The sequence below is a fragment of the Bos taurus genome, chromosome Y, assembly GCF_002263795.3.
Source record: "Bos taurus isolate L1 Dominette 01449 registration number 42190680 breed Hereford chromosome Y, ARS-UCD2.0, whole genome shotgun sequence".
Taxonomy (NCBI): Eukaryota; Metazoa; Chordata; class Mammalia; order Artiodactyla; family Bovidae; genus Bos; species Bos taurus.
The window spans coordinates 1415739-1437386 of NC_082638.1; the positions used below are offsets into that span (position 1 = coordinate 1415739).

General features: G+C 51.3%; 2 protein-coding genes across 3 annotated transcripts in view; one reads left to right on the top strand and one right to left on the bottom strand.

The window, feature by feature from the left end:
* Window positions 1-4304: 4304 nt before the first annotated feature.
* On the bottom strand, window positions 4305-20033 carry LOC516494 (arylsulfatase D). The gene is made up of 10 exons (XM_024988470.2): window positions 19970-20033; window positions 16949-17098; window positions 15901-16022; window positions 14289-14411; window positions 11965-12388; window positions 10962-11098; window positions 10155-10289; window positions 9321-9483; window positions 7304-7425; window positions 4305-5458 (listed from the first exon to the last, which is right to left on the bottom strand). The coding sequence occupies exons 1-10, from the start codon at window positions 20011-20013 to the stop codon at window positions 5094-5096; spliced, it is 1785 nt and encodes a 594-aa protein (XP_024844238.2). The 5' UTR covers window positions 20014-20033; the 3' UTR covers window positions 4305-5093.
* The window catches only part of ARSH (arylsulfatase family member H), a 53591-nt gene continuing 50564 nt past the window's right edge, over window positions 18622-21648 (top strand). For both annotated transcript variants that reach the window (XM_059884025.1, XM_059884024.1), the window contains exon 1: window positions 18622-19356. The gene's annotated coding sequence lies outside the window, so the exon portion shown is untranslated. The remainder of the gene's footprint in view (window positions 19357-21648) is intronic.

A 21648-nucleotide genomic window follows, 5' to 3' on the forward strand; every position in this document is an offset into this window, starting at 1 on the left:
GGATACATGTATTCATTGCTCAGTCACGAAGTCGTGTCTGAGTCTCTGTGACCCCATGGATTGCAGCATGACAGGCTTCCCTGTCCTTCACCATCTCCCAGAGTTTGCTTCAACTCATGTCTGTTGAGTCGGTGATGCCATCCAACCATCTCATCCTCTGTCTCCCTCTTCTGATCTCAATCTTTCCTAGTGTCAGGGTCTTTTCCAGTGAGTCGGCTCTTCCCATTAGGTGGCCAAAGTATTAGAGCGTCAGCTTCAGCATCCGTCCTTCCAGTGAATATTCAGGGTTGATTTCCTTTAGGATGGACTGGTTGTATCTCCCTGCAGTCCAAGGGACTCGTATAGCTGATTGACTTTGCTGTACGGTAGAAACTAAACACCAAAAATAAAAATAATTTTTTAACTTAAGAAAACGTAGCGGTGGGCTGACCCAAGAATACGTTGCTAATGGTAGAAACAAAGGTGGGATTTGGTGTCATGTAGACACGGCCTGTGGGTGAGGATGGACATTCAGAACATAGAACAAGGTGAATTAACATACAGCATGGTGATCAAAGCTAATGAGAGAGTAGATTTAAAAATTTCTCATCACCGAAAAGAGAGGGTAGCTGATACGATGGCGGTGTCAGCTAACGTTTGGTGATGACCCTTTGGTGACATGCCAGCCATGGGACTCTCCAGGCAAGAATACTGGAATGGGTTGCCACGCCCTCCTCCAGCGGATCTTTCTGACTCAGGGATCCAACCCACGTCTCCTGAATTGGCAGGTGGATTCCTTACCAGTAGCGCCACCCCTTTATACGTATTTGAGATCTTTGTGTTGCAACCGTAAATTTACACCATGGAGTATGTCAGTTACACCTCTATGAATCTGGGAAAAGGAACTTCCCTGGTCGTCCACTGATTAAGATTCCTCTCTTCCACTGCAGGGAGGCATGGGTTCAATCCCTGAGTGGGGAACTAAGATCCCCCATGTTGCAGGGCACAGCCAAAAAAATAAAGCTAAGGGAAGAAAGAAAAAAAGTCACACATCTTTTCCTCCAGTGGGTCCCTCCAACTCCAGTCTGCCACATGCATGTACAGATTTCTGGGTGGGGCTAGTTAACAACTCTGACAACCTATTGCTGCTTGTCATACCAAATAGTATTTCTGGAAAGCCACTCCTTGGTATCAACAACGGCTCACAAATATTTCTCTGGCTGAGTAGTTTGTAGCAAATGTTGAAAGACGTGCCCTTTTAGAGCAATTTCTCAAGGACATTTTTACCCTCCCCCATGACCTTTTCCTTTTAAGTTCTTGGAATGAGTCATGTACTAATTCATCCAAGAACTATTTTTTGATTGTTTACTGTTCAAGGAACCAGGAGTCTCTGCAAGATGTTTGTAAAAATATAACCATGGCAGCTTGAGACAAGAAAAGAAAATGGTAGGAAAACAAGTTTTGAGAAAACCCTGGTACTGGTTTGTTTTCAAAGCCTTGTATAAGGTGTGCTTAGGTAAGACAGAAAAGAGACAGGGACACAGCGGAGAAGCCATGTGGAGATGGAGGCAGAGACGGGAGGGAGGCGGCCACCAGCCCAGGGACTGACGCCTGGAGCCCCCAGAAGCTGGAAGAGGTGGGAAGGATCCTCCCCTGGAGACTCTGCAGGGTGCTCTGCCCTGGGACCCTTGACCTCAGACGTCTGGTCTCCAGGGCTGGGGGAAGATGGATGTCTGTTGTTTTAAGTCCCCTGGTTTGTGGTCATTTGTTGTAATCAGTCCAGAACTAATACACACACTCTCTGTAAGCTTGTCTAGATCTCAGCTTTTCATCAAGACCATGTCCTTCTCCAGGAGACCTTTTATAGACTTTCCAGGCTTCAGTAGTGGTCAAAGACCAGTCTAGAAAACTCCCAGTATTGCAGATTAAGTGCATGATGTCCCAATCATTTAATCTTTCAATACCCTGAGAGTGGGCATCTATTATTGATCTCATCAAGGCAGCAGTGGGTTTTCCCAGGGGACCAGCGCTCAAAAATCTGCCTTCAACGCAGGAGCCACAGGAGACATGGGTTTGATCCCCAGGTCAGGAAGATCCCTTGCGGGAGGGCATGGCAACCCACTCCAGTACTCTTGCCTGAACAATCCCCATGGACAGAGGAGCCTGGAGGGTCCATGGGGTCACACAGAGTCAGACACGAGTGAAGTGACTTGAGCACGCACCCAAGGCAAGCGAGATCTTAATTCCCTGCCCAGGGATGGGCATCCTGGATGAGAACCAGGAATCCTAGCCAACACACCCGCAAAGGGCCAGGAGGCTAAGAGCTGTTTCTCCCTGAAACGTTGCCCCCAGTGAAAAATGCATTTATCTCGGAGGTAGAAACTGTAAATGCAGGTATAAAAATCTTGTTATTGCAAATACAGCATGGCAAGTGACAGAGTACACAGAGAAATGCTTCGTTTAGTTACGACAGAAGCAAGACAGAGACGCTCAAGGGGAGACAGAGGGGTGGGCGTCCCCCTCCCAGAGAGGAGGAGCCCAGGACCGAGTTAAGGTATTTTTATAAGGCAGTTGTTCCGAGCCTTTGTCTTCCTTCAGGTCGATTACCTGGTTTATTTTCCCACACCTGACCTACCCCGGGACCCTCCCCTGCAGTGGGCACACGCACCCCTCAGGCAAGATGGATTGAGAAGTGAAGGCTTCTGGGAGGAGCAAGACTCATTATGGTCTGGCCCCATAGCCTGACTTTGGACCCCAGCCCCCCAAAGGAGACTTCCTGAGCATGTGTAGTATTTCGCTGGTCCCCAAAGAGGGGCGAACGGACATCCCTTAACCCTTTAGTCACACGGGGTTTCGTCCCTCTGTGCCCTTGCCTTGACTCTTCCCTTGAGATGTTTACAAGGGCCAAACACTGGCGAGTTGCCCCGTTTCTGAGGCCAACTGTACATCCCTCCACTGGAGCCCAGCCTATCTCCGTGTCTCGGGAACTGCACACAGGACACAGGTTTTAAGTTTGCAGCCTGAAGCCCGTGTCTTCCGGCCCCACGAAATGCAAACAGGAGGCTAGTCGTAAATGCCTGACTTGGAGACCATTCACCTCTGACATCACTGTTCCCCATACGTGAAGGCAAGGGTTCACCCAGGTGCAGAAGCAAGGCCCAGAGAAAGGGTGGTCTTTCCCACAAACAGCGCTGAGACCAGTGGACATCCACAGGCAGAAAGACACATGTTGATAGAGACCTCTCGGAACGCTTGTGCTGTGTGTTGATGAGAACTGACTCGTTGGAAAAGACCCTGGTGCTGGGAAAGACTGAAGGCAGGAGGAGAAGGGGCCGACAGAGGATAAGACGGTTGGATGGCATCACCGACTTGATGGACATGAGTTTGAGTAAACTCCGGGAGTTGGTGATGGACAGGGAGGCCTGGTGTGCTGCAGTCCCTGGGGTCGCCAAGAGTCGGACACGACTGAGCGACTGAACAGAATACATATCCCGCTGGAGATACAAACACACGCACAGACACTGGAGGGGAGGGGCCGGCCAAGCCTCCGCAGTCGCCCCTTTGCGACAGCCCGCCTAACCGGTTGGGCCAGTTGTTACCATGGAAATTCTTAAGAAGTAGACTCTTGGGTCCTCAGGGACACTCCTGAACTTTGACCTGATCACAGTAAATCCCTTTGTCCAGAGTTAAAGACCAGACTTACAGGCGCCCTGGACACAAAGACCGAGTTTGTTCAATTCAGCCGTGCCTCAGCTCCGGGCCCCAAGTCCTGGGAGACCCCTCCGAGCTTTCCACACTCCTGGGGCTCAAGGCTGTTTCTTTGCACTTGGGGTCTGCAGGGGAAGCCCCCTTCTCCTGGAGGGGGGGGTCTTTCCCCACTTTCCTGCCAGGCACCAGTCTGCTGAGAAAATGCTTGTTTATTCTCAGAGCCACTTTTACAACAGATCACCACGTTAATGTGTAACATTTAAAAGCTGCGGGAGTTAAAGCCTGTTTTCCCGCAAAGGGTGGTGGGGGTGAAGGTCTGACGCAAAATGAATGTAATTCACAAGGAGTGCGTCAGAAAGTTGTAACAGAGGAAAAGAAGAAAAAGACCCAAAGAAGGTGAAAATGCATAAACTTAAAACAGTGTTCAACAAAGCCAGGTGGAACCTCTAAATTAGAAGCATTCCCGTTTGAATCGTTGGTTTTATAGGTGGCATGACAGTTCGGAGGTTTTCAACCTCATATATATATATATATATAAGATGTATAAGCATCTTATAGATGGAAGTGTCTCCCCATCACCACCCCACCCCCACAGTTTGTGACACACCAGTCTGCTCTCTGCATCTAAAACTTTATTGTTTTTACTTCCACACAGATGTGAGATCACATTGTCTTTCTCTGCCTGACTTAGTCCACTTAGCATAACGCCCTCAGGGTTCACCTGTTGTCTGCCCAGTGTCTCAGTCGTGTAGGACTCTTTGCGACCCGTGGACTGTAGCCCAGCAAGCCCCTCCATCCATGGGATTCTCCAGGTAAGAATCCTGGAGTGGGTTGTCATTGCCCTCCTCCAGGGGGTCTTGCCCACCCAGGGACTGAACTCAGCTCTCCCTCATTGCAGGCAGAGACACCAGGGCAGCCCGTTGCTGCAAGTGACAAGATTTCGTTTTTATGGCCAAGTAATATTCCAGTGTGTGTGTGTGTGTGTGTGTGTGTGTGTCTAGGCTTCACAAGTGGCTCCGTGGTAAAGAACCTGCCTGCCAATGCAGGAGATGTGGGTTTGATCTCCAGGTCGGGAAGATTCCCCTGGTGGAGGAAATGGCAACCCACTGCAGTATCCTTGTCTGGAGAATCCCATGGACAGAGGAGCCTGGAGGGCTGCAGTCCATGGGGTCTCATAGAGTTGGACATGACTGAGCGAGACACACACACATACACACACACACACACACACACACAGGGCTGGCATTGCTGCATCCTAGGGTCGTTCCATTTTTTGGTGGCTGGAGGACCGTCCACCCCGTTGCCCACAGCGGCTGCTGCAGTTCTCCATTCCTGACAGCACACAAGGCTCCCGTTCTCCCCGCCTCCTCGCCCACCCCCGTGCTGTAACTTGGGGAGCAGCGAGGTCAGGTCTCCCCGGGGTCCGCGTCCCGGGAGCATGCGCAGAACGGGAAGGGCCCGCAGCAGGGCTGCAGCCATGGCTTCCAGGCCACGTTCTGGAAGGAGAGCTGCTCAGGCACCGGGCGCACCGACCGGCGGTGCTCCCGGACCGCCCGGCCCACGCGGGCCACCACCTCGCGGTACACGGGCCCGGCGTCGGGGGACAGGGGCCGGGCCTCGGACGGGTCCCCGGACAGGTCGAAGAGCAGGGGAGGGTCGTGGTGGGTCACGCCGGCTCCTGAGCAGGGGCACATGCTGCTGCCGCGGCAGGCCCCTGCGCCCTCGGGGTGGAAGTCGGGCGTGGTGTAATGCACCTTCCAGAGCCTTCCGCCTAGGGGCAAATGGAGTCCGTCCCCCGTCAGCGGCGCGGACACTGCACCTCTCATCGCTCACCTTTCTGTCTTCTTCTGTCATCTGTTAGCTACCTGTATCTCTTCCTCTCTATGGAGCTGTGTCCTCTATATGCAGCTGTGTCTGACTGTGACCCCGTGGACTGCAGCCCGCCAGGCTCCTCTGTCCATGGGATTCTCCAGGCAAGGATACTGGAGTTGGCTGCCATGACTTCCTCCAGGGGATCTTCCTGACCCAGGGATCGAACCCAGATCTCCTGCACCTGAGGCAGATTCTTTACCAGCTGAGCCACCAGGGACGCCCCTCTGTATGTAACTATTTATTATCTACCTATTCATCTATTATCTCTGTGTACATCTATTTTTCTATTTGCCTATCAATTCATCTTTTCCATCTGTTATCTATTTATCTACCACCGTTCTATCCATCCATCCATTCATCCACCTATCCATCTATCCACTTATCAGTCCATGGATTCATCCACCTATCCACCTATATCCACCCATCATCTATGTATCCCTGCATCCATCCCTTATCCATCCCTCTACACATCCATCCATCATCCATCAACCCATCCATCCATCCATTCATCATCTATATATCGATTCATCCATCCACTATCCACCCACCCACCCACCTATCTATCTACCCATTCATCCATCAGTCGGTCTATCCATCCACCCACCCACCATCCATCCACCCACCGATCCATCCATCCATCCATCATCTACATATCCATTCATCTATCCACCCATCTATCCATCCACCCATCCACCTGTTCATCTACTAATCTGTCCATTCACTCATCCATCTACCCATCCACACATCCATCCATCATCCATCCACCCATCAATCTATCCATGCATCCATCATCTATGTATTCATCCATCCACCCATCAACCATCAACCAACCCACTCATCTATCCACCCATTCATCCATCAGTCTATCTATCCATCCATTCATCCACCCACCCATCCATCATCTATCCATCCACCCACCCATCCATCATTTATCCATCCATCATCTATCCATCACCCACCCATCATCTATCCATCCACCCATTCATCCATCATCTATCCATCACCCATCTATCATCTATCCATCCACCCATTCATCCATCAGTCTATCTATCCATCCATCCATTCATCATCCATCAACCCATCCATCATCTATCCATCACCCATCCATCATCTATCCATTACCCATCTATCATCTATCCATCACCCATCCATCATCTATCCATCCCTCATCTATCCATCATCCATCCATCATCTATCCATCCACCCATTCATCCATCAGTCTATCTATCCATCCATCCATTCATCATCCACCCACCCATCCATCATCTATCCATCACCCATCCATCATCTATGCATCCATCATCTATCCATCACCCATCCATCATCTATCCATCCACCCACCCATCCATCATCTATCCATCACCCATCCATCATCTATCCATGACCCATCTATCATCTATCCATCACCCATCCATCATCTATCCATCACCCATCCATCATTTATCCATCCATCATCCATCCATCATCTATCCATCACCCATTCATCCATCATCTATCCATCACCCATCCATCATCTATCCATCCACCCATTCATCCATCAGTCTGTCTATCCATCCATCCATTCATCATCCACCCACCCATCCATCATCTATCCATGACCCATCTATCATCTATCCATCATCCATCCATCATCCATCCACCCAGCCATCCACCCGGGCACCCACACATCCTCTGGGTTCCATTTCTCTGGAGGACCCTGACTAAGACGCAGCACCCGCCGAGTCGTGGGGAGGCGTGAACTCACTGTCCTTCTCGTGCCAGCGGGCGGCGTGGAGATACTGCCCACAGTAATGAAACAGGAACTCATGTGCCGAGCGCTCAGCATCTCCCCGCAGCAGGGGCAGCAGGCTCCGGCCGTCGATGACCCTGATTCAGGGAAGAGACCACAGGAGGGACTGAGACTGAGGCTGTGTGGGCTGCACTGTGGACCTGGGACCTTGGAAACCCCAAGGCTGCCAGGACCCCAGATAACACACAGTGGATCAGACACGCCCCGTCTCCCCGAGGCTGTCTAGACTGCATGTAGCATGTCATAAATAGAAAACACACAGACACACCCAGACACAACAACACACACCACGCTGACCGCAGATATTAACACCAAGTCTTCTTAAATTCCAGCTGGGCTGCCCGTGCCCCTAGGCTGAAGTCTAGGGCAGCAGAGACCTTTTATTTATATTTTTCATTTTATGTCTACAGTTTTGAATTCTTACTTTCTATTACAGTATAGTTGATGACCAACGGTATGATAGTTTTACGTATATGGCAAAGTGAATCAGTGATTCGTAAAACAGGTATGTATTCTTTTTCAAATGCTTTTCCTATTTAGGTGATCACAGAGCACTGAGCAGAGTTCCCTGTGCAGTACCGAAAGGCCTTGTTGCTATCTATTTTATATATAGTAGGTGAGGTTAACATCTACAATCAGCAAGACTTTGAGTAAAGCAGATCACCCTGGGCTTAAAGGGGTGAGCCTGGTCAAATCAGTTGAAGGCTGTCAACAAATCTGAGTTTTGCTGGAGCAGAGAAAACTCTCCCTCAACACAATGATACAGAAATACTCCTGAACTTGTGGCTTTCGGCCTTCCCAACATCAAATTTCAATTTGCCAGTCTCTACCACTGCGTGAGCCAATTCCTTATGATAAATGTCTTATTTTGACCCCACAGACTCTAGCCTGCCAGGCTCCTCTGTCCATGGGATTTTCCAGGCAAGAATATTGGGGTGAGTCGCCATGTCCTCCTCCAGGGGATCGTCCCAACCCAGGGGCTGAACCTGCGTCTCCTGCATTGCAGGCAGGCGCGCCTTACCATCCGAGCCACGAGCGGAGCCCTTATTGCTTACACACACACACACACACACACACACACACACACACACCTGCAGGTGTACTGTTGGCTCTCTCTCTCCAGAGAAACCTGCTGAACTAAAAATACTACTAAACTTAAAAATTAATAAGATGGCTTTTTTTTTTTTTGGCAGTAAGAACTAGGGGATAAAGTACCTTATATTATTATCCATCATACACAAGTATTTATTGGTAACCTTTTTTCCAGGCTTTTTTTTGGGGGGCGGGGGTTGTGACAGGTAGAATCCTCATTCCCCAAGCAGGGATCGAACCCATGGCCCCTGTGAGTGGAAACGTGGATTCCTAACCACTGGAGCTCTAGGGAAGTCCCTTATTGGTTATCCTAAACAAAGTAAAATCCAATCTTGTATGAAAATATTTACTTCTATTTTTTCTCATGTATGAGAGGGACTTTTTGGGTGTGTATTGAGGTACATAATCATTTTTAAATCATATTTTCAAGGGACTTCCCTGGTGGTGCAGCAAGGTTAAGACTCTGAACTTTCAGTTCATGGAGGACACAGGTTCAATCCCTGGTCGGGGAACCAGTCCACATGCTGTGTGGCACAGCCTAAAAATAAATAAAATAAACTTAAAATTTTTTTTTCAATTTTCATAGCTGCACGAACATGTGGGCAAGATTGCATTTCAGAAGATTAATAGGAGATGTCGCATTCTGACGACTGGATCTCCAGATTGTGATGCCAAAATGTAAAATCTTGCCAAAAAAAACCCCAAAACAAGTCACTGGACCCAACAGTTCGTTTAGCCTTGTTTTCCTGGGTGTGGTCATTTCACATCAGCCTGTCCCCTACATGGGAGACTGTTTTAAACGTTCTCCTATTGTGGAATGTATTCCCCAAAAACTTGGACGAGGGCAGGGGGCTCTCCCAGGACGCAGGGAGGAGTGTACCTGTCCTGGGGCACCTGGCCGCCCGCCAGCTGGACCACGGTGGGGAAGACGTCCATCAGGCTGGTGGGCTCGTGGATCACGTGACCGGCCGGCAGGACCCCGGGCCAGCGAAATATCCCTGGGACCCGGATCCCGCCTTCCCAGCCGGCCATGCCTTTGCCACCTGGAAGGGAACGACACCGTTGCCTTCTCAGGAGACGCACCAGCCTGGAGACACACCCGATGGACCTGTGCGTGTCTGTATCCAGCGTGTGCGCTCACTCGCTCAGTGGTGTCCGACTCTTGGCCACCCCATCACTATAGCCCACGGGCGCTAGCGGTAAAGCACCCACCTCCCAATGCAGGGGATGTACGAGATGTTGGTTTGATCCCTGGGTCGGGAAGATCCCCTGGAGGAGGGCAAGGCGACCCACTCCAGTATCCTTGCCTAGAGCATCCCATGGACAGAGGAGCCTGCCGGGCTACAGTCCGTGGGGTCGCAAAGAGTCAGACACGACTGAGTGACTGGCCACGCACACATGGACTGTAGCCCACAAGCTCCTCTGGCCATGGGATTCTCCAGGCGAGAATACTGGAGTGGGCTGCCATTTCCGTCTCCAGAATAATTCAGATGGACCGTATCAAATTTTATTTTATTCATTTTATTAAAAAACTTTTTTTTGGCCATGCTGAAAGGCATGTGGGATCTTGACCAGGGATCGAACCCATGCCCCCTGCAATGGAAGTGCAGAGTCTTAAACCAGTGGACCATCAGGGAAGTCCCTCATGTCAGGTATTTAAAAGGACCAGTGTACAGAGATTTTCCCCTGGAACCCCAGTGCCCACGGGCCTTACCTCTGTATATTCCATTCCACCCGCCCAGCTGGACATGTCCATCTCTTGCCTGCAAGTGTCCCCCGTGATCAGAGGTGAAGTACGTGAGAGTCGTGTTTTTCAGGCCGTGTTCTTCAACGGCGTTCAGAATCTCCCCTTTAGGAAAGACACAGCATTTCAGGGCGACGTAAATGAAACAGCATCTGAGGGTTCAACACGATGTCTCCTTTCTGAGGGTTTCCCAGGTGGCTCAGTGGTAAAAGAACCCACCCGTCTGCCAACGCAGGCAACACAGGTTTGATCCCTGGGTCGGGAAGATCCCCTGGAGGAGGGCATGGTAACCCACTCCAGTGTTCTTGCCTGGAGAAGCCCATGGACAGAGGAACCTGGCAGACTGCAGTCCACAGGAAGCAGAGTCGGACACGACTGAGCGACTAACACTTAAGTTTTAAGCTCTTTATTGAATGTACTACAATACGGTTTCTGTTTTATGTTTGGTTTTTTGGCCACGAGGCACGTGGGATCTCAGCTCCCCGACCAGGGATCGAACCCACACCCCCTGCATTGGAAGGTGAAGTGGTAACCACCGGCCCACCTGGGAAGTCCCTTCGTGACAGCATTCAATCACAGACTTTAGAAGGATGCCTTTGTGCAAAAGTAGACAAAAGAAATCGGAAAGGCAGAAGGAATCTGTGGATGATGGGGGAGAATCTTCCTCTTCATCTCTGATTCTTTACTGAAGGCTGGCTCCGGGGAGGTCACCCACCTGGGACCCCGCCATCAAGGGAAGGCCGGGAACAGATGAAGCCTGGCCGGGGGCTGACTCACCCACAAGCCAGTCCATCTCCTCAACGTTGTCGCCGTACAAGCCATGCCGACTCTTCCCAAGGAACCTTTCTGTGGTCACCAGGGGGATATGGACATGCAGCAGAGATACAAAGAGCAGGAATGGACCCTGCTTATTTCTGAAAGAAGAAAAAACATCCTTTGGCTACAAGAGCATCTCTATGATCCAGGACTTCAAAGTAGAGACTGAAGGCTCGTGGGCATCAACTAGTTAACATCTTCTGTTTGTTGGGGCTTTTAGCATCTGTAAATCAACTGAAGAAGTCTGCATCAGATACTATGCTCTACGTACTTCAGACAGGAGCTGGAGCAGAGGACAGGGGTAGGGGTCTGTCCCAGGAACGCCCCGTAGGGTCGTGTCAGCTGCATTTCTGGATCAGCACACACAGCCCCCTTACTCTTTTAAGTTGCTGTGCAGTACTCTAGACACCCCAAGTGGCTGAGTGGTAAAGAATCCAGCTGCCAGTGCAAGAGACCCGGGTTCATATCCCTGGATTGGGAAGATCCCCTGGACGAGGGCATGGCAACCCACTCCAGTATGCCTGCCTGGAGAATCCCCATGGACGGAGGAGCCTGGCGGGCTACAGTCCATGGGGGTCGCCAAGAGTCGGACTCAACTGAGCAACTGAGCATGCACACAGAGAACATTTATATTAACAAAAACAAAACAGAGCCCAAAACAAGAAAGAAGAGACTGGAGTTTTGGAAACCAATCCGTGTGTAACTGTTGAAGTCTTCAAACCCACCTGCTCATTTCAACCCACTCCAGTCTTCTTGCCTGGAGAATCCCATGGACAGAGGAGCCTGGTGGGCTACCGTCCACGGGGTCACAAAGAGTCGGACACGACTGAGCGACTAAGACACACACACACACACACACACACGCATCTGTCTATTCATAGAGCTGGCAGATTCCCACCGGTGGTAAACAGACTCAGATGCACCCAGAACTCACCTCCGATCTCCAAGGGGACGGCGCCATTACCTTGCAATAAAGGAAACAGCTTCCTTGAGCACGAGGCTCGCAGCTCTTTCCAAAACCATGGGCTGCTCAGTGACTTCGTGGTTTCTCATCAGGATGCAGTTCCAGCGGCGGACGAAGCCAAAGCTGGCGTACCAGGACGTGAAAAACAGCAGGACCAGGGTGGCCACACTCAAGACCAGTTTCCAGGAAATGGAGATCAGCCTGCAGGCTTTGCCGGCCACGATGGTCAACACGCCCAGGGCCATGATCTGGGTGTAAAGCCACAGCCTGGCCCTCAAGCCCGAGTCCAGTGAAGGGGGCCTGTCTGGGTGGCAGTCATTGACCAGCGTGAAGGGCATGCCGTAGAAATAGTCAAAGCCATGGTGCAGAGGGTGATGGCAGTGGTCATTGCGTGAGGCACAGTTTACACCTTGATGCCATTTTCCTGAAGATAGAAGCAAGAACTTTAAAAAAAAAAAGAAAGAAAGAAACATAAAAAACAGCATAGGTCTAAGGGATTCTGGCTGAAATTACTTTCTGAGGGTAATTTGGAGGTTCATCACGACTCAGTGGTCGTGACTTTGAGCAAACTCCCGGAGACGGTGAAGGACAGGGAAGCCTGGCGTGCTGCAGTCCATGGGGTCGCAGAGAGTCAGACACGACTGAGCGACTGAACAACAACACCCAAAAAGCAGTAGGGGCTTCCGAGGTGTCTCAATGGTAAAGAATCTGCCTGCCACTGCAGGAGAGACAAGAGATGAGGGTTTAAACCTTGGGTTTGGGAAATCTCCTGAATAGGAAAAGGCAACTCACTCCAGTATTCTTTCCTGGAGAATCCCATGGATAGAGGAGCCTGGCAGTTGCCAAAAATTCCATGTGGAGAAGTGACACTTATTCCCTTGTTCCCTTGGTCTCCCCACGACTCACAGGCTATCTTCAGAACCTATCAGACTCCGTCCTGGATCCCAACCCAGGAATCTGCCGTTTTACATTTAAGGAAACAAAAACAGCAGGCTGCAGTGAGGATGGTGGAGAATAAAACCATACAGAAGGATCCAGCCTCCAAAGCTTCCCACCATCTCATGTGTTAACACTGAGTTTTGAGATGAGGTGTGGCCATTTAAACCAATATAATGTCTAGAAGATTCTGACCAGTGCCGTGAGGAAAAGATGGATTCCTCCAGCAAAGAGGCTAATGGAGAAAGATTGTAAAGTTACCAGGACTCCCTGAGAAAACCGTAATTGTAAAAGGCTGATGTACTCCAATGTTCACTGCAGCACGATTTACAAGAGCCAAGACATAGAAACAACCTAACTGTCCACTGACAGATGAATGGACACAGATGTGGTACATATATACAACAGAATATTACTCAGCGATAAAGAAAAGAACGAATTTGAGTGACTGGTAGTGAGGGTGGATTAACCTAGAACCTGCTGTACAGAGTGCAGTAAGTCAGAAAGAGACAAACAAGTATCCTATGTTAACGCGTATGCATGGAATTTAGAAAGACGGAACAGATGATATTCGCTGGGCAGGAATAAAGAGGGCGTGGAGAAAGGACTTGTGGACACAGCAGGGTAAGGAGATGGAGGGATGAACTGAGAGAGCAGCACGGACATCTATACTCGACCATGTGTAAACAGACGGCTAGTGGGAAGCTGCTGCAGAGCACAGGGGGCTCAGCTCCGGCTCTGTAATGACCTGGGGGTGGGGTGAGGGGGTGAGGTGAGCAAGAGGCCCAAGAGGGAGCATTCTTCATGGCTGACTGACTTCACTGTAAAGCAGAGACCAAGACAACACTGTAAAACAACTAACCTCAAAAAAAAAAAAAGAAGTCTAGAAAAAAAAGAAAATAAGGATGAATATTATTAAAAGAAAATTACTGGGTTAAAAAAAAAAAGACTCTTCAATTCCAACATGATGAACCATTCAAGAGACATGAGAGCAAGCAGGAACTAAACCTGGGTTCTGATATTTCAACATTTTCTAGGAACATGCTGCTGCTAAGTCGCTTCAGTCGTGTCCCACTCTGTGCGACCCCATAGACGGCAGCCCACCAGGCTCCCCCGTCCCTGGGATGCTCCAGGCAAGAACACGGGAGTGGGTTGCCCTTTCCTTCTCCAATGCATGAAAGTGAAAAGTGGAAGTGAAGCCGCTCAGTCGTGCCTGACCCTCAGCGACCCCATGGACTGCAGCCTTCCAGGCTCCTCCGTCCATGGGATTCTCCAGGCAAGAGTACTGGAGCGGGGTGCCATTGCCTTCTAGGAACATAGGGTCTTGCAATCCCTGACCTTCACCGTCACGGAAAAAAAGCAGAAAAATAACACGCGTCAGCACATACCGATGAGGCCCGTGGTGTACCCTTGCCCCTGAAGGATCCTCGCAAATGTGGTTTCATTCTGTGGGAGTCCCCCCGAACCCGCGTTCCACTGCAGGGCCCGGTAGCGATCCGTGGCGTCCATGCCTGCGGAGTGGAGCAGAGCCGAGAGGAAATGTTGGTTTCCGGTAAACAGCCGGAAGTACCGTACTTCCGTTAACTACCGTACTTCCGGGAAGGACCCTACTTCCGTTAACTACCGTACTTCCGGGAAGGACCCTACTTCCGCTAACTTCCGTACTTCCTGGAAGGACCGTACTTCCGTTAACTACCGTACTTCCGGGAAGGACCCTACTTCCGTTAACTACCGTACTTCCGGGAAGGACCCTACTTCCGTTAACTACCGTACTTCCGGGAAGGACCCTACTTCCGTTAACTACCGTACTTCCGGGAAGGACCGTACTTCCGTTAACTACCGTACTTCTGGTAAGTACGCCGAGGGTCTCCGCTGGGGACTGAGGTTCTCCACCACGGATGACCCTGTGAGGAACCATCTGAAACTGCAACGTGACCTCGAGACTGACTCAAAGATTCTGGACAAAGAACATGGAATACAGTCAGTTACCTTGAAGACTTTGAGCTTTCTGAGTTCTCAGTAATTACAGAGCTTTCTTGGTGGCTCAGATGGTAAAGAAACTGCCTGCAATGGAGGAGACGAGGGTTCGATCCCTGGGTTGGGAAGATCCCCTGGAGAAGGAAATGGCAACCAACTCCAGTATTCCTGGCAGGAGAATCCCATGGACAGAGGAGCCTGGCAGGCCACAGCCCATGGGGTCGCAAAGACTCTGGAGACGACTGAGCAACTTGGCAGCACCAAAGCACAATATTTACATAATTCCAGGAAAGTGAATTTGCAGATTGTATTTTAACCATCTATCAACTATTGACACCTGATTTCTTTTTCTTTTTTGGCTATTTTCAGGATCTTAGTTCCCAAACCAGGGATCGAACCCATGCTCCCTGCACTGGAAGCTCAATCACGGAACCACCAGGGAAGTCCCACTACCTGATTCTTTTTTTTTTTTTTTTTAATATATATTTATTTGTCTGTGCAGGATCTGAGTAGTGTCAAGTAGGATCTAGTTCCTTGACCGGGGATTGAACCCATGCTCCCTGCATTGGAGGAAGAGTCCCAACCACTGGGCTGCCAGGGAAGTCCCATCACCTGATTCTTTTTTTTTTTTTTTAAGATATATATATATCTTTGGCTGTGCAGGGTCTTAGTTATGGCATGTGGAATCTGGTTCCCTGACCAAGGATTGAACCTATGACCCGTGCAGTGGAAGAGCATGGAGTGTCAACCACTGGGCCACCAGGGAAGTCCTACCACCTAATTCTTTTTGTTTGTATTTTGTGTTAGCCTTTTTTTTTTAATTTGTATCAAAGTCCCCTTGTCTTTTTATACAGCAGTTCATGGGGTTCTCACTGGGAAATATACTGAAGTGGTTTGCCTCCTCACCGATGCAATGGACATGAACTTGGGCTAACTCCGGGAGATGACCACCACCCCATTTTTTAGGACAGTCAATGGGCGGACGAGGCCAGCCGTTTCCCCAGCCGCCCTGAAAACACCCACCTGATCTGAAGGCGTGTCTCCCTGTGAGGAAGGCGGCCCTGCTTGGGGTGCACAGCGGGGCGGCCGCCAGGTGCTGGGTGAGCCTCACGCCTTCCTCCGCAAGTCGGTCGATGTTCGGCGTCCTGGGCAAAGCACACAAAGGTCACCGTTAGGATGGGTCGAGCGAGCTGAGTCAGGTCCCCATGCTGAAAGGTATATGGATGAGTTCTCTATTTGAGGAATTTCCTTTGCTTTACAGGTGATTGCATTTTGCCCCCTGCAAGACCTCCCTGGTGGCTCGGATGGTAAAGCAACCTGCCTGCAGTTTGGTATAACCGGGTTCAATCCCTGCATAGGGAAGATCCCCTGGGGGAGGAAATGGCAACCCACTCCAGTATTCTTGCCTGGGAAATCCCATGGACAGAGGAGCCTGGAGGGCTACAGTCCATGAGGTCACAGTCGGACACAACTGAACGACTAACACACACAGACATCTGCAGAGGCAGTTCCTACACCTTCTGTTCAGAGGTGGCGGCTGATGGTATCATTCACACGCACTCCAAAAAAGGTTTCCGTGCATACTCAGTTGTGTCTGACGCTTGGAGACCCCATGGACTGCAGCAGCATCTTCTGGAGCTTGCTCAAAGTCATGTCCATCGAGTCAGTGATGCCATCCAACCATCTCATCCTCTGTCACCCCCTTCTCCTCCTGCCCATAGTTTTTCTCAGCATCAGGGTCTCTTCCAGTGAGTTGGCAGTTTGCATCAGGTGGCCAAAGTACTGGAGCTTCCGAATCACTTGCCTGATCTTAGGAATTCTTCTCACCTTACTAGTCTCAGATTTCCCTCTAACTCTCCTTCTTTCCCTCCGAAGTCCCTTGTGCTCTCTTCTTCCAGTCAGAAAGGTTGATAACTCACTTTTGCTCCAAAAATAACTTTCGCTGTGGAAATTTGATGCCTTAAGGAATTTCCTAATTTCTTCGGGCAGATTTGAAGTGTGCTTCATTCATCCAAACACGCACACATGCCCCGAGAACTGCCTCCCCGCTCCCCCTATCCCCAGCTGGTACCTTAGTGTGTCGTTTCCATAGCAACCGAGATCCCCAATGCCCAGATCGTCAGCCATTATCAGCAGAATATTTGGTTTAGACGTATTTGCTGATTTTAATTCGCAGGTCTTCAGAAGCAAACACATGATGAGCAACAGATTTAAAGAGTCCCTAAAGAGAAGAAAGAAAAAAGCCAAAAACGAAATAAACGTCTCCTTTGGAATGAAAAAGTCAGCATTTCAAACCAGGTTGCGGAGAAGGTGCGGGCATTTCCATTCCACTGCACGTGTGCTCCATCCATAGGTCCAGTCCGCCTCTCGGCAACCCCACTGACAGGAGCCCACCAGGCTCCTCTGTCCATAGGATTCTCCAGGCAAGAGTAACTAGAATGCATTGTCATTTCCTTCTGCAGGGGATCTCCCCCACCCAGAGACTGAACCGGTGTTAGCTACACTGGCAGAGCGATTCTTTACCACTGAGCCTCCTGGGAAGCTCTTCCTTTATATGAGGATTTAACAAAGAAAGGCCAGCAGCCCTTGTATATTTTTATCCCAAAGGCTTGACCAATCCGTTCCACGTGCCGCACAAAACTTGAACGCACTAGTTTTTGCTTTTGAAAGTCGTGATCCACCCAAATTCAGTTTCTTTCACTGAATTCACCCAGGGCCCCCACCTTGCACTACTTTGTAATTAATTCTCGCTGCACCCCGGGCACGCCTTTCCCTGGGCCTCGGAGCTGCCTTCCGCCCAGGGTCGGGAGGCCCAGGGTGAGGGAACCCAAGGTGAGGGGGGCCCAGGCTCCGCTAGGAGGGAAACGGGGCCAGGTCGGATCAGAAGGGGACTTACGTTTTTAAAGGATCAATAGGGGATTAAACGGAGAAGGCAATGGCACCCCACTCCAGTACTCTTGCCTGGAAAATCCCATGGATGGAGGAGCCTGGTGGGCTGCAGTCCATGGGGTCTCTAAGAGTCGGACACGACTCAGCGACTTCACTTTCACTTTTCACTTTTCATGCATTGGAGAAGGAAATGGCAACCCACTCCAGTGTTCTTGCCTGGAGAATCCCAGGGACGGGGGAGCCTGGTGGGCTGCCGTCTATGGGGTCGCACTCGGACACGACTGAAGCGATTTAGCAGCAGCAGCAGCAGGGGATTTAAGTACCCTAGACAGCACAGCTGTTTTGATCAAATGATCACTGCTCGGATTTGAAAAGCCCGCGTCCAGCGAGCGTTGGCGGCGTACTCCGCGTGCGCGCGCGCCACCGAGGTTTGGGCGGTCCTGGGTGGTGGACTTACTCAGGCTCTCCCCGCCCCCCAAAACCCAGAGGCACTCGGGGGCTAGACGCTCCAGCGGATCCCCGAGTCCCCAGCAGGGCCCCGGTGCCATCCACGTTCTCCGATCGCGTCCCGGTGGACGTTTCCCGATCGCGTCCGGATACGCCAAGCAGTCCGGAGACCGGGGGCTGCGTCTCCGCGGTGCTCGGGGTTGGGGACCTCCTGGGGGATAAAAGTCCCCTAGACAGTGCAACTGTTTTGATCAATCTCTGCTCCGATTTGCAAGGCGCGCCGCCAGCGAGTGCCGGGCGCCGCCCCGGCGTGTGGGCGTCTACACTGCCTAAGGGAGGTTTGGGCGGTCCTGGGGGTGGACCTACCGAGGCTCTCCCCGCCTCCCAAGCCCTGCGGCCCTAGGGGCTAGAAGCTCCAGCGGAACCCAGAGTCCCCAGCAGGGCCCCTCGGTGCCAACAGCATCCCCCTGTTGGGCCCCGATGCGCCAAGCAGTCCGGAAACTGGAGGCGGCGTTTCTGCCTCCAGAAAGTAGGATTAACCTTGGAGGAATTTGTTGTGGTGAAAAGGAAAACAGAGGAATGAGTTTTTCTTTCCCTTTCCTGAGAATAAAGAATAGAAAGTGAACAGTGAGCAGGCCTGATCATTCCTAGTTTTGTATATATTTTTTTTTTTTCACTTTAACTGCTCGGAACTCTGCGTGTCTGTAACTAAAGTTTGTTTTTTCTGCCCCCTAACTCTGCAGGAGCCACAATTCACTTTTTTTTCTCCCTTGGACTCTATACTAAATGTACCCCCTACCTAGTGTTCACGCTTGCAACACCCTTCCCCTTGAAGTTACGTATCAGAAAGAAGCCCTCAGAGCTACCAAACTGCCAGACTCGGTTTTGGGTTACTGACGACAGTGTAAGACTGTCTTTAAACAGTGCAAGAGGAAGAAATCAAGATTCTATCACCTCTTTTGGGGGCTTGCCTGGTGGCTCAGAAGGTAAAGAATCTGCCTGCCCTTTGGAGACCTGGGTTCGATCCCTGAGTCGGGAAGATCCCCTGGAGAAGGAAATGACAACCCAGTCCAGTTTTCTTGAGTGGAGAATCCCATGGACAGAGGAGCCTGGCGGGCTACAGTCTCGCCAAGAGTCCAGAAGGTAAGGCAGACCGATTGCATCCTAGTGGGTTTCAGGCACACGGCCACGCTTGTGGGGTGTGTGGGGAGGTGGCCAGTGTGCAGAACAGGGGTGTGTCTTAATTTGGGGATGGAGGGCGCGCGGCGAGAGAGGGCTGGAAGAAGGCTCCGGGGCGTGGGCTTTTCCAAGAGGGAGCCTGGGAGGGTCGCGCCCTAGTGAGTGGCTGGTGTGGACGCGGAGGCGCTAGGGGACCGGGACCTCTGGGGCGCGACAGGAAGTCTTTGGAGAGCGGGGGAGGGGCTGCACCACCTCTACCGGGGCGTGGCCTGCCTGCCTCCCCTTCCTCCCCGCCTCCTACCCGCACTCCCGGTCCCTTTCCTTCCGCTCCCTCTCGTCCCCCGCAGTCCCCCGACGCCCCCAACCCAGCTCTCTCGTCCCGCCGGCGTCCAGGAAGGCGAACAGGCCTCCAGCTGCGTTTTGGAGACTCCGAGGCTCAAGCGCAGGCCGGCCTTTGGCTGGGTGGGTGGGTGGGGGGTCCACGCTCACCCTAGACGCCCCTCCCCACTCTATTCCCCTGTTTCCACGCCCCCAGCCCCAGGATCGGGGAAGGACCGGGGCCCAGGGTCCCGCGCACCTGGCGGCGTGCGCCGCGCGTCTCCTCTGCACTGTGGGCGCCATGGCGGAGCGCGGCACGGAGCGGGGGACCTTGCCCCGTGCGCGGGACCTTGCCCCGTGCGCTCTGTGTCCCGCCCACCGAGCGGCGAGACCTGGGGGGTGGGTTCCCCCTCCTGCTCGAATCCTCTTAAAGTCCTAGGGCCTCAGGGGGAACTGAGCTTCTAAACAGGTTTTCCTGGGTGGCTTTCTTGGTGGCGGGCACTCCCATGAGACAGGGGCCAAAGTGGGGGTGCAGCAGAACGGCCAGGCTTCCCTGCCCTTCACCAGCTCCCGGAGTTTGCTCAAACTCATATCCATCCAGCCCTGTCATCCTCTGTCACCCACCTCTCCTCCCGCCTTCAGTCTTTCCCAGCACCAGGGTCTTTCCCAGTGAGTCAGCTCTTCGCATCATGTGGCCAGAGTATTGGAGCTTCAGCTTCAGCATCACTCCTTCCAATGGATATTCAGGGTTGATTTCCTTTAGGATGGACTGGTTGGATCTCCTTGCTGTCCAAGGGACTCTGAAGAGTCTTCTGTTATTGGACTAGAGTTGATGTACAATCTTGTGTAGGTTTTCACAGGTTATCTGTTTAATATATGTGTGCTAAATTGCTTTGATTGTGTCCGACACTGCGACCCCGTGGACTGTATAGCCCGCCAGGCTCCTCTGTCCATGGGGTTCTCCAGGCAGCAATACTGGATGGAGTAGCTTGCCACTTCCTTCTCCAGGGAATCTTCCCCACCCAGGGACTGAACCTGCATCTCTTACGTCTCCTGCATCGGCAGGCAGGTTTTTCACCACCAATGACACACAGAAAGCCATTTAACAACAGTTCCTCTGAATGTGCATATTAATTCCAAAAACTTAGATCTAGATTCTTTTTGCCTTTCAAAATATACTATTATATCTGAATAGCAAAAAAGAAAAAGAAAGCCATTTAATACATCGTAGTCTGTATGTGTCCATTCCAATCTCCCAGTATGTCCTGTCCACCCCTTACCTGCTGGTAAGCATAAGTTTGTTCTCTACACCTGTGACTCTGTTTCTGTGTGTGGGTGTGTGAGTTCATCGCTCAGTCGTGTCCGACTCTTTGCGACCCCGTGGACTGTAGCCCACCAGGCTCCTCTGTCTGTGGGATTCTCCAGGCAAGAATCCTGGAGTGGGTTGCCATTTCCTCCTCCAGGGGGTCTTCCTGACCCAGGCATCAGACCCAGGTTTCTGTTGAGTAGATAAGTTCATTTGTATATTTTAGCGTTGGAGTCTTAGACTTTATTGGAGAGTCATTACTTCCCAGTATTGTGTTGGGTTTTTGCCACACATCAACATGAGTCAGCCATAGGTATACATATATCCCCTTCGTCTTGAACTTCCCTCCCTATCCTACCCCCAGAGCGCTAGCTTTGGCTTCCTAACGTCGTACAGCAAATTCCAACTGGCTCTCTACCTTACAAAGGATAGGACATATGTCTCAAGGCTACCCTATCCGTCTGTCCCACCCCGTCCTTCCCCCGCTGTGTCTGCAATAATGTCTTTTATGTCTCATCTCCTTTGCAGCTCTGCAGTTAGGATCGTCAGGACCACCTTTCTAGATTCCACGTACGTGCATTCAGTTCAGTCGCTCAGTCGTGTTCAAGTCTTTATGACCCTGTGGACAGCAG